Source organism: Macrotis lagotis, chromosome 1, assembly GCF_037893015.1.
Source record: "Macrotis lagotis isolate mMagLag1 chromosome 1, bilby.v1.9.chrom.fasta, whole genome shotgun sequence".
NCBI classification, from domain to species: domain Eukaryota; kingdom Metazoa; phylum Chordata; class Mammalia; order Peramelemorphia; family Peramelidae; genus Macrotis; species Macrotis lagotis.
Genome location: NC_133658.1, coordinates 780,654,701 through 780,666,683, shown reverse-complemented (window position 1 = coordinate 780,666,683; position 11,983 = coordinate 780,654,701). Strand labels below are relative to the sequence as shown.

Genomic DNA, 11,983 nt, shown 5'->3' with positions numbered 1-11,983 from the left:
CCCTCCTTGACATAATTTTTTTATTTTTAAATATATTAATCTTTTTCACTTTTTTCTACTTTCTTCTTTTATTTCTAAAATTTTTTTAAATATTCTCTAATTTGTTATTATTGATTTATGATCTCTTGGGATTCCACAGGATTTTGTGTGTTGTTAGACACTGGACATATTCTCTTGTCTTGTAATATTTGTTGTGGGTTTTGTAATATGGTTGAAATTTTAGTTTTTATCCTTCTTTTTACTTTTAGGATCCACTTTATTGATTTATCCACTTGTGCTCTGGATTTTTTTTATTGATTCTAATCCTTTTAGGATAATTAGAGTTTTTTTCCCTTTATATTTTCCTATCATTTGCTTTTGATTATTTCCCTTTGCTTGTAGAAATTTCACAGCCAGAGAGATAGGACAGAAAATCTGTTTCTCCCTCTTCCTACGAACAAAAATTTAGTTTTTCCTGATTTTAACAGCCTCTGTGGGGATAGGATTGGTTGGTATCAGATACATTTCATTATCTTTTTCTTTTGGTCCTATAAGTCATTCATAAGACTTGTCTCTAATCTTTTCCTCTTTCTGTCTACATTAAATCACTTTTGGTTGTTTTTTTCAGGAGAGAGTAAAGATAGCAATGTGTTCTGAATAGAATATCTATGGTCTTGGATAATCCTTACCTAGGAGGCAGTAACAGGAAGAAGGAAACACCCATTGTCTTCATGTTATAGAGAGATATAGATAGACTGTGATTGAGGTTTGCCTGGGAATCCATAGAATTAGGAGGGGGGATCATAAGCCATAAGCAAAATCCACTGGAGTCATTTTGAGCAAGTTTGTATGATTCCCCTGGGAGTGAGGGGGGCTGAGAAGTTGAGGAAAGATACTAAGTGGGTGTTTCTGATACTAATTCATAAGGATTTTACCTAGCATAAAATCATTTCTTTTTTTCTTTATAGATTCAAATATAATTGACCTATATAGGATATTATTCTTCTATTCTGTGACTTAGTAGGGACTTGGAAAATTTCAAGTCTGCAATCTTGTTAGTTATGTGGAAAAGAAAGGGCAAGATGTATGTATCCTATCCCATTCTCTCTCATCAGAAAGTCAAGATGGAAAAAGATGGGATCATCTTTGTCCACGACCAGTTTCTACACAATCAGAAGCAGAGTTGCTGATATGAGTTTCTATCAAACTAGCTTTAATCCTCTCCTTGGATCAATAGAGAATATACATGTGATCAAATGACTGTTATTGTTATGATATCTACTTAGTTCATTTCTTGACAATGCCTACTATTTTTGTTGCTTCTTCAAGAAAAAAAACACTCTCAAGCAATTTGAAAAAAAGAGTATATATAATACAACAAGCTTTTACACAAATACAATTGTATATAATTTTTTTTGCATTTGGGCACATAAATATTTATTGTAGACTGGATAGTACTCTTATTAACTTTGAGTGAATTAAATGGGCAGTGAATACCCAACACAAGTGAGATTTTATAGAACAAAACCATAGCTAATTGAACCTTGTTATCATTTTCACATCATAAAGATTCATTATCAATGACTGCATCTCTAACAACTTATTCACTAATTGATGCTGGTTCTCTGGCAAAAAAAAGTACAAGTTGACTTCACTCTAACCATAAATTTCCCATTTAGCACCTCATCCTTTCTTTTGTTGTTGCTGATTATGCATTTTTTCCAGCTTTCTTTCAAAACATTTGGAAAACAAATCCAGGCTCTGTAGGTATTATAAGAATGTTTGTTGTTTTATTCTTTTTGTTGAGTACAAAAACCACAATTTTGTACACAGAACAAGATTATAAATAATGTTGGTAGCATGAGTGACCCGTAGTCTCTTGATTCTACACTGCAGACTGATGATATAATGTTAACATTTTTTCTCTTTTTGTTTTGTTTGTCCTACTTAGACAGATGTGATCTGTGGGACACTGGTGTGTAACAAAATGAAGATAACAGCAAACAAGAAGATGGTCAACAACTTTTATAAAAAAAAGTCTCTGAATTTTATTACAGTGATGCCATTTATATCAATTATTGCAATGAATTGTTCCCTAAGATGGTTAGAAAAAAGAATTGTGTTGTCCTCTACCGAATTTACATCAGTTAAAAAGCAAGCATGTTTCAATATTCCTCTTTTTCCTCAAAGGGAATGTAAATAATTTCTTTTACTTTTCACAGGATTTACATGTTTGTTTATTATTTTCTCATCACAGTTTTGTGACTCATTTCCACAGCTGAATATTCTTTCTTGAATACATAGATGTTCAGGAGACACAGGTTAGCATGTTCATTGATGTCTATAGCTATTTAATCCCTTCTTGGCGAAGTCCAAGGTAAAAGTGTTGTCCTTTCTGAGCACGTACTTCACAGTTTAATGCGCTAATTGGCAAGTCTTATTAGTTTAAGTCCACTCGAGTGAAATTTGTTGCTGTTAATACACCCGTCCCAGTTCCCACCCTTCCCACCCCCCAAAAATCTAAATTATGAATTTTCCTGATATAAAATCTGAGTTTGGGTTTCCGAGCTGAGCTCATGCACACGTTGTTGCTGATGATGTCTGGCGCATTTGGACGTACTTCCCATTCTCAGCCAAATTTCGGAGTTTATCAATGACACTCCCATGTCATGACAGGCTGTGCTGTGTTTCCATCAGTCACCAACACAGTTTTAATTAAGGCACTCAATTATTTTTTTGGTTTTTATGGTAGGTCCGATGCAATTACAGCCAATCCTGAACTTTGTCTAATTGCAGTTCCAGAATGTACAGCTTTTGGGCAGTCGGGAGTCAATACACGGCCATTTTCTCCGACACTCCCTGTGATGGATAATCTGGCTTTGTTTCTTATGGCTTCAGAAAAGGTCAGCTAGGTTGCATGGAAAGGAAACAGGGAAAACAGTGTTACAATATTTCTATTCTATTGGTAGAATATGAGACAACAAACACCGAAATGTTAATATTAGACATCTGCATTTTCATATGCTTTTGGTTTTATAAGAACTGCATGTAAAAAACACTCAGCTATATTGGGAATAAGTCAATTTAGAGATTGTGATAATAGAATTTTTAGAAAGACAATTATGTTTTAGGCAAATGTAAAAACAAGGATTTACTTAAAAGTGAGGGTAAATTACTTAGTCTAAGCCACTCTATGTTGAATAGCCTATGCTAATTAGGATTAAATTGAATTTAGTTTTAAATATTCTCTCTCTCTATTTATATATGCACAGAAATAAAGATATATAATATCTTGCACTTTTTTTAACTATGTAAGTTTTTAAATAGAAAAATTCTCCTTTCAAAAATATGATCAAGAGTCTATTATATATATATATATATATATATATATGTATATGAATATAGCTTCAACTTATGCCAAATCCTCTTTTAACTAAACAGACCTCTCCACAAACATCTCCATTCATTCACATCACTTAACGACATGACCCAAACAACACAAGTATTGACGTACAGCTGACTACATGCTTAGTAAGGACATTTAGGTATAGATTTTTAAGGAGCATTTTTATAGAGGGATATATATTGAGAGAAAATATGTAAATAAATATGGAAGACCATCAGTAGGGACACTTATCCAGACTGATTATTGTAGGACAAGTCTCTGTATCTTTGCTTCAAAATTTCTTGCCTAAGGAGGTAGCAGAGGAAAAAAAAATAAGAGAGGCAGGTAGTGCTATTATGAAAATAAATTCTCTTATTCTTATTGATATATTTTTATTTCTAAGACCTGAATTTGAATGTTAATTTCTAAAAGAGGCAAATTAACAGGGAGGGATAATAAGTTAACCATCCTATTCATCTCAATCTAGAGGAGAAACATTATTTTGCTATTACTGTGCTGTAAGAAATAACAAGCAAGATGCTTTTAGAAAAACCTGAAAAGACTTACATAAACTGATATATAGTGAACAGAAAAAAGAACGTTGTACACAGTAACAACAATACTGTTCAATGAAGAATTGTGAATGTTTTAGCTAATATCAGCAACACAACGATGCAAGACAACCTCAAAGGACTAATGATGAAGCATACAGCCTCCAGTGAAAGAACTGCTATTGGTTGAATACAGTTTGAAAATGCATTTTTTTCTTTCATTTTTTCTTTTGTTCAAATCTTTTTATACAAAATGACAAATATGGAAATGTTTTACATAATTTCTCATGTAAAACCTATATCTGATTGTTGAGGGGAGGGAAGGAGGAGGGATAGAATTTGGAATTCAAAAACTTTAAAAAAACTGTCAAAAATGAAAAAAAAAAACAGTTGGACTATAATGAGTGTTTAAAAGTTAATGGAGACAGATTTGAATTGAATAAAAAAGGAAACTTCCTAAGAATAATTATAGTAGAAAAAATGGGATGAAATGATTTAATATACAATACATTCCCTATCATTGGAGGTCTTCAAATAGAGGTATTGGGAAAATTGTAAACAGGACTGTATTAGAAGACCTCTCTGTTCTCTTCCAAAATTTGGATACTGTTGATAAAATATTTTTCGGTTGCATAGTTCTTTAAGGGATACATATGTGGTGTTTGAGGTCAATACACCCTAGAGCTGCCTGCTGTATAATTTTGTCAAATTCAGTTTCTTTTTCTGTTCCTAGATTTTCACATTTGTAAAATGATAAAGTTTGAGAATGAGCTTGTTCATTAATAGAAATATCAATTATTTGGTAATCAGATGACCTAAGTCACATATCACTCCTTTTACCAGTGTGATCTTGGACAAGTTCCTTAAACCTTTTGGGTCTCAATTCCCATCTCTAAAATGTAGGATTTGGATAACGTGATCTGTAAGGCTTTTTCAAGAAAACTGGGTTTTAAGCAAAGTAAGATGGACTTGAATTTAAGAAACGACTAGATTCAAATTCTGCTTTTAATACTTACAAGTTGGATTCAGCTTCTCTATGTCTCATTTTCTTCCTTTTTTAAAAAGGCATTAGAGTACCTACTTCAAACTGTTGTGAGGATCAAAGGAAATTATCTATGTTGAGCACTTCCTAAATTTTGAAGCATTATTTAAAATGTAAGCTATCAGTTTTATTCATTCCTAGATATCCATTTTTTTCCTGATTCCCCAGACTTCTCCATTTCAAATATTTTATATATGTGTCATTGAAACATCTTCTAAGTATCAACTTTTTTATTTGATATAATATTGGACAAGCCAGTTTTCTCTGATACTCAGTTTCCACAATAATTATGGCTGAGGAAATTTATAATTAACTCTCAAGGATGTAGTTAGATATTAGCCTTTGTCATTGATTCTCCAGAGAATGTATTTGGGGCAGCTCTGGATTTCCTGGGCTCATTTTTTTCCCCTATCTCTGTTTGTTCCATTGTAGTCTCTTGCAGAGTCCTGAACCTGACCAAGTACAAGAGTCAGATTATGGCTATCCACAGACCTGGATAAGGTTTTTGGATATTCATTCAACTTGTGATTTCCCTATAAGTCTGATCAATTCCAAATCCATACCTTGTAGTAGTCAGTATTGTGGAAGTAAATTGTCAGATTAAATTTTGTTCAACAAAAGAAATTGTTTTATGCATGGGTTGTTTACTTCTTTGGTGACTCCATAATTTCAAAAATGTGCACCCTTCTTTATAAAGGCTTTCAAACTTTCTCCTCCTGTGTGATTCTTGCTCTGTTCTTGCTCGTGACTGATCCAATTTACAGGAGGCCTGTTGATGTTTTTCAACATTTTGAGTTCCTTAGAAGTCCTTGGGCCATACATTTAAGATATAACATTCTTTCTACATGTCAGGATCTCCTCCTTTTATAGTTATTCATATTCTGGAAGGCATCTTCTATACCACTTCATTGACATTTCAGTTCACCATAGGTAATATGAAGCAGCTTATATATTTACAATCCAAATTGTCCTATTGCCCTATTAGTAACCCTAAATTTATATTCTTAAGAGATCAAGATACTTTATCACTTGTAGTCATCTAGCACCTAAGGAGAGTTTTAGTATTAAAAGTATGGGCTTTTGTGGCAAGGCATAAAATAATTGAAAGCATAGTACTGGCATTTATATATGGAACAAATTGAATATTCTTTGCTAAATTACATGACTTACTAAGTTCTGTCTCTTCATTCAGCATTTGATGAATAGTTCATTTCTTCAACTTACAATTAAAAAACAGAACCTTCGGTCCAGGTATTTATTGGGTAAAAATCCTTTCAAAGAATGTTCTGAAGACTTTAGGTCAAACAAATTTTTCATATTGTTACCAATAACCTGTTTCCTTAGGGCTTTCATTCTAGGTATCAATATAATATACTATCCTTAATATTGCTATCTTTCCTTGCAATCTTTTGTGAAGAAATTGCAGTAGCGATGTAGTTCCTCAGTAAGGAAAATACTGTTGAATCACTGCATTGAGATAGAAGGAGTGTTGTTAGAGATAAATGTATTGTCAACAAAGGGAAATGCTCATGACCTACTCTCATTTTGGTATACCTCTAATAACTTCCTACACCTCTTCCCAATTGTTACTCATCTCTATGATTTGAAAATTCTTGCATCTTCTAGCATCAATAGCCTAATTTTCCATTTTGTTTTGTGCTTTTTTGGAACTTATTAAAGGGAATATTTCATCTTAAATCACTGTGAGTTCTGAGTTGGATTAGATTTTGACCTTCTTCCTTTATAGAATAGTCAGTAGGATATATCCATTCTTCCTTGCTTTATAGCATTCAGTTTTCAAATGTCTAATTATTGTAAGAATAATGGTCTTGGAATAACTGATCTTTTTCTGATTCTTTTTGAATAATTTTGGAAACATCAAGAGAATCAAGGAGCTCTAAGGACTGATTGATGATGATGTTTGTTCGTCCTTCATTCTTGAAGAAGACCATGACATCCGGGAGGCGATGTTATGACAAGCACATGAATTGGATTCGAATGAAGGGGTGCTGTGCTAAGTCATCAGTCTCACTTTGTGCTCCAGAGCCATCTGGATTCAGTGGCCAGATATGAATCAGGATGACTGGAGATGGCCCTAGATGCAAGGCATTCAGGGTTAAGTGACTTGCCCAAGGTCACACAGCTAGTAAGAGTCAAATGTTTGAGGTCAGATTCAAACTCCCATCCTACTGACTCCAAGGCCAGTGGTCTATCCATTGCATTAGCTTGCTGTTCTGGGCTAATTAAGATTTAGAAAAAGATATAAAATTTGGTTGCATGACTGTAGGTTCTTATAAAGGCTTCTGCTACCTAGTTTGTACCTTGAAAACTTCCAAAACTTAAAAGAATACAGGAATATCAATGCCATGTTTTCCTCTGAAATTTGTTAACTTAAAGGTAACAGCCTCAGAGATAAGAGGATCTATTTATTTATATAGATAGATAGATGAAGGATGTATACTACAATGTCATATAATGAAACTAAAATATTCTTTTCAGTTAATGTAACAAAAGGAAGCATTGATGCCATGTCTATTTCAAACATTTTCATAATATTTTAAATGGGCTGAAATTTGCAAATTATTCTTTTATGTGTTTATTTGGGGGCAGAGTCATAGGTGAAATCTTTTAGTATCTTATTTACTTATTTACTTTTAGGCCTGCAGATGATTAGAATGATTCTTTCCATGCCAAGAAAGACATATTTTTGATGTAGTGGCAAAAGAGCTTTTACAAAATAATTGATAAAATTCCACACAAAATGTTTTTTTGAACATTCAGTTCTGGAAACTGATGATAGGCTGTTTTCTAGCTTTTGAAATTCTGGATGTCTCTGGAAGCAATATGATGAGTGAATGTCCACCAACTTGTCATCTCTTTGACTTGGGGATTAGCAGGTAGATGAATTGGACAATTTCAGCAATTTTGGTGAAATGTAGCAGTTTACTCTTCCTGGAATAATTCTTCTTTGCAAAATTGAGAGATTGACTTCCTTTATGATAAAGTATACTCTGCAGGATTCAGATAATGCCTTTTTGAATTCTAGATAAAGATTAATAGGAGAACAGCAAAAAAGGATGACTTTTTTTTAAAAAGAGAGAAAGCACTACCATTTAGAAGAATTTCAAGTTATTTTGTCTTCATTTCAGTTTTCTAGGAGTCAATACCAAACCTCAGTGCAAATTTTTCTTGTGCTACCTTGGAGATATTTATGATTCTTAATGAAAATTGTATGTCTTTGATTTTATCTTCTTGTTGTTTAGTTTTTCAGCTGTTTAGTTCTTCAGTTTACTTCTTCAGACCCTGGCATGCTAGTCCTCCTATCCTCCATTATCTTTCAAAATCTGTCCAATTCATGTTTATTGTTTCTATATGACTCTATCTATCCATCTTATCCTCTACCATTTCTTTTTTCCTTTTGTCTTCAGTCTTTCTCAACGTTGGGGCCTTTTCCAATAAGTCAATTTGCAATGTCTGGACAGATTCTCTTAAATTAATCATTTACCATGTTATTTTATTTGGAAATGATTTTGGGACAAATTTCCTCAAAGTTTAATCTAAAATCACTAAATCAGTTAATGGAAAAAAAGAATGGAGTTTAGAAAGAAATTTCTATTTCCTTGGAGAAATCATTCCTCTGATCCTTGTTTTCTCAAGAGTCATGAATGAGGAAAATTATCACTACCTTATAGTGTTGTAGCTAGTTCTTCCTAATTGCCAACTCTATTCATTTTAGATAAGTTATAACCTCTATAACTGATATGGACTTGTAAAACAGTGCCTCTTTAAAAGTAAATTTGATTTGCCACCATTCAAAAGAACATCTAACTTCTTCAGAATCCCTGTTTGAGGTAAAATCTCAAATGTAACTTCAATTCTATTACTGGTATAAGTCTGAGATTCCCATCCACTTTGAGAAGAATTTGAACCTGAAAGCAGAATTGAATCTAAAAGAGTGTCAATTATCAGCAAGATTTATCTACAACTGCTAAATGCTGACTCTGAGTACCATTTCTGACATGTGCTAACTATGTGATTGTAGGCAAGTTATTTAATATCCCTGGGACTCTTTTTTCCAATCTATAAAATGAAAGTATTGGGAATGTCCTTCTAGATCTATGAACTTACTGACAAAACAAAATCTGATCTCTGGCAACTTACCAATTATGCAATACAGAAAGGGAGCTCTTTAAAATAAAATTGATCTTAGCCAGAAATAGGTAAATAACTAGACCTTTGCTAGACCTTTAAATGAAAGGTATTTTTTTCTGTTTTAACTTGAATTTCATGTAGCTGGACTCTTTGGATTGATTCACAACAGCAAAGTTCTTTTAGTTTGTTTGTTTGACCCTTGCAATGCAGATGTCTATGAACAACACAGAAGAGTGTACCGTACATCTGCAGCCAAAGAAACTGAACCACTTTGCACTGGTTTCCAAAAAATAGAAAGCTCTAATTAGAAGCAAGCATTACCACCACGGGACAGACAGGTCACGACACTGCATTTACAGGATGCATCACCCACTCACTGTAGTTGGCCCTAAGTCCTACCCCTAAATTTTAACACTTTCGGTTCCATATACGTTGTAACCTTCTCTATAAGTGGCTAAATTCTGGGTATTCTGCGAGGAAGTTGGGTTAAAAGTCTGTGCACTCTTTGCCACCTTCATTCGCTTTGCCTCTGCCCTGGACTTGTAACAGAACTCTATCAAAGCCACCAGCATGGCCAAGCCCAAGCCGCCAACCAGAATGTAGAAGACTCCAGCTACGTTGCTCAGGCTCAAGGCACTCGTCTTGTCCTGGGGAGAGAGAATCACTTCAGTTAGTGACAGAAATGTGGCCCTCTCAAAGGAAGAAGAACAATGTGGTTTTCAGGCATCAAATATCAATATGCACAACCTTTAGGTCAGAAATATTTTAATGTGGATTTATGGGCTGATGGATTTTTAAAATAAACCAGTTAATCCCAAGCAAGACTACTTTGCTTGCCTGCATATTTGGGATGTAATTGGATTTAAAAGCAGCTATGGGATATTAACATTATGAAGTAGCCAAGTAAAACTACTTCATTCTATCACATCAACAAATAGGAAACATTCAGATATGAGTATCAGAGATAGGTGACAAGTGGGAAAATGATTTAGTTAAAAGTTTGCTAATTGAATGGGGACTAATTTGGTTGCTGAAGCATTATAAACACATTTTAAATATCTGCCATTTCACCCAGGGATGATTCTGCTCCTCCCCCATCCCATCCCACCCTTTATTAAGGAACTATGGTTCTTAACACCAGTCATTTCAGTTTTTCATGTTCACTATTTGAATCATGTGCATATAGAGTGAAAGGCTATTTAATCATTTTTAAGGCCATTCTAAATAAGAAAACTACTTTCACTAGAAGGAAATCTTCAAAAAGAGACATTTCTTACACTGATGTGTAAGATGCATGCTATATTTTTCATATATATGCACATTTTTTCTACTACAGTATTTCAACAATGAAATTATTCATGTATTAGCATGAATATTTTAAATGATCTTTTCCCATTTTTACTAAAGTATTTTTAATTATACAATGTTTTAGGGTATGGATCATGTTGCAAAATATTCTGAAATAGCCGAGCACATGATTTTATTTATTGAGGACATTAAGTTATCACACAGCTTAACCTCAGAATTTTCTTATCATAAACCTTTGTGTGAAGCATTTGAAGGAATGGCCTCTTTTTATACAGTTTTCTCAGAATTAAGATGATGGAAAACATGAATGGCACTATTGGTGTTTTAATTTAAAGATGCACTATTTGTTCTGCATTACTAGAGTAGTACTGATAACCTAGTATGAGTTTATAAGGTTTCTATTGTGAACTTCATCTCTGCTAAGGCAAATCATGGCATAGAAATCAATTGTCTGGGCTAGAGAGGTTAAAGAAATTTTATATCTCAAATAAGGATCTCATTCTATTCTGGTTAAAAGACCAATGCTATTGTGGCCAACAAGTGGGGGGAAACTCTTTGAAGTTATAAGAAATTATATAAGTTATATATTATATATATAAGTTATAAGAAATGATTAATTTAGAACTTTACCTTATTCCCACTTCCAATTTGTGATATTCCATTCATAATTATTGCCTTAAGTTTACATACCTCACATATGAAACAGTGAATGCTATTTTCTTCCTTTTCAGAAGAATTCATAATTACCATTAAACACATATTCATATATACAGGAGACAGACTTGTATATACGTATGCTTTATCTATATATAAAGCAATATGACCAAGTAGATAAAGACCCACCTCCAGCATATAGCATCTGTGTGACTATGAAACATTCATTTAACCTAACATATATGCAACTCTTTAATTAAAACTATGAGTTACTTGGGAGTTGCCATTTGCATCAAAGTGGTAATAGACTGAGCTCTCTGAAATCAGAAGATGATGAAAAAAATCATATATGTAATTTATATATTTATTTCCTTTTACCTTGCAATGTTTCTGTTGTTTTGGTAAACATTAATTTCATCTGTATTCAATAGAATCAGAACTACAAGTTCTGCCATTTTCTAAAACTAAATTTCATTAAGCAGAGATACGATGACTTAGAAATGATACGACTAAATACTGAATAATTTAATGGGAGAATTTAGAGACTTGGATATATATATATATATATATATATATATATATATTTATAAAATGGGACACATATATAATAGTGCCTCTTTAAATTAAAGTGAATCTTCTATCAATTTGGGGAATCAGCATTATTGAACTTTTTGGGTGAACATTCATTTCTTAAATTTTTCTTTATTCCCACTGGCTAAAGGTAACTATGTCCTTTCCTATGTAAATTCATTAAGAGCTTCTTGAATCCCAAATGCAAATGGAATAAAAATAAAATAAAATCCTTTTTACTAGTGGTATATTAAGCTAAAGAACACTATTATTAAAATAAATTCCAGTGGATTTTTTGCATTTAGTGAAGTTTTTTTTTTTAATATTGGGAGAGCAAGTATT

General features: G+C 32.9%; 1 protein-coding gene across 3 annotated transcripts in view; it reads right to left on the bottom strand.

The window, feature by feature from the left end:
• Positions 1-2,499: 2,499 nt before the first annotated feature.
• The window catches only part of GRIA4 (glutamate ionotropic receptor AMPA type subunit 4), a 516,976-nt gene continuing 507,492 nt past the window's right edge, over positions 2,500-11,983 (bottom strand). For all 3 annotated transcript variants that reach the window (XM_074216584.1, XM_074216582.1, XM_074216583.1), the window contains 2 exons: positions 9,622-9,756; positions 2,500-2,887 (listed from right to left, as the gene is read on the bottom strand). In XM_074216584.1, coding sequence (XP_074072685.1) covers positions 2,723-2,887; positions 9,622-9,756 — 300 coding nt within the window. In that variant the 3' untranslated portion in view covers positions 2,500-2,722. The remainder of the gene's footprint in view (positions 2,888-9,621; positions 9,757-11,983) is intronic.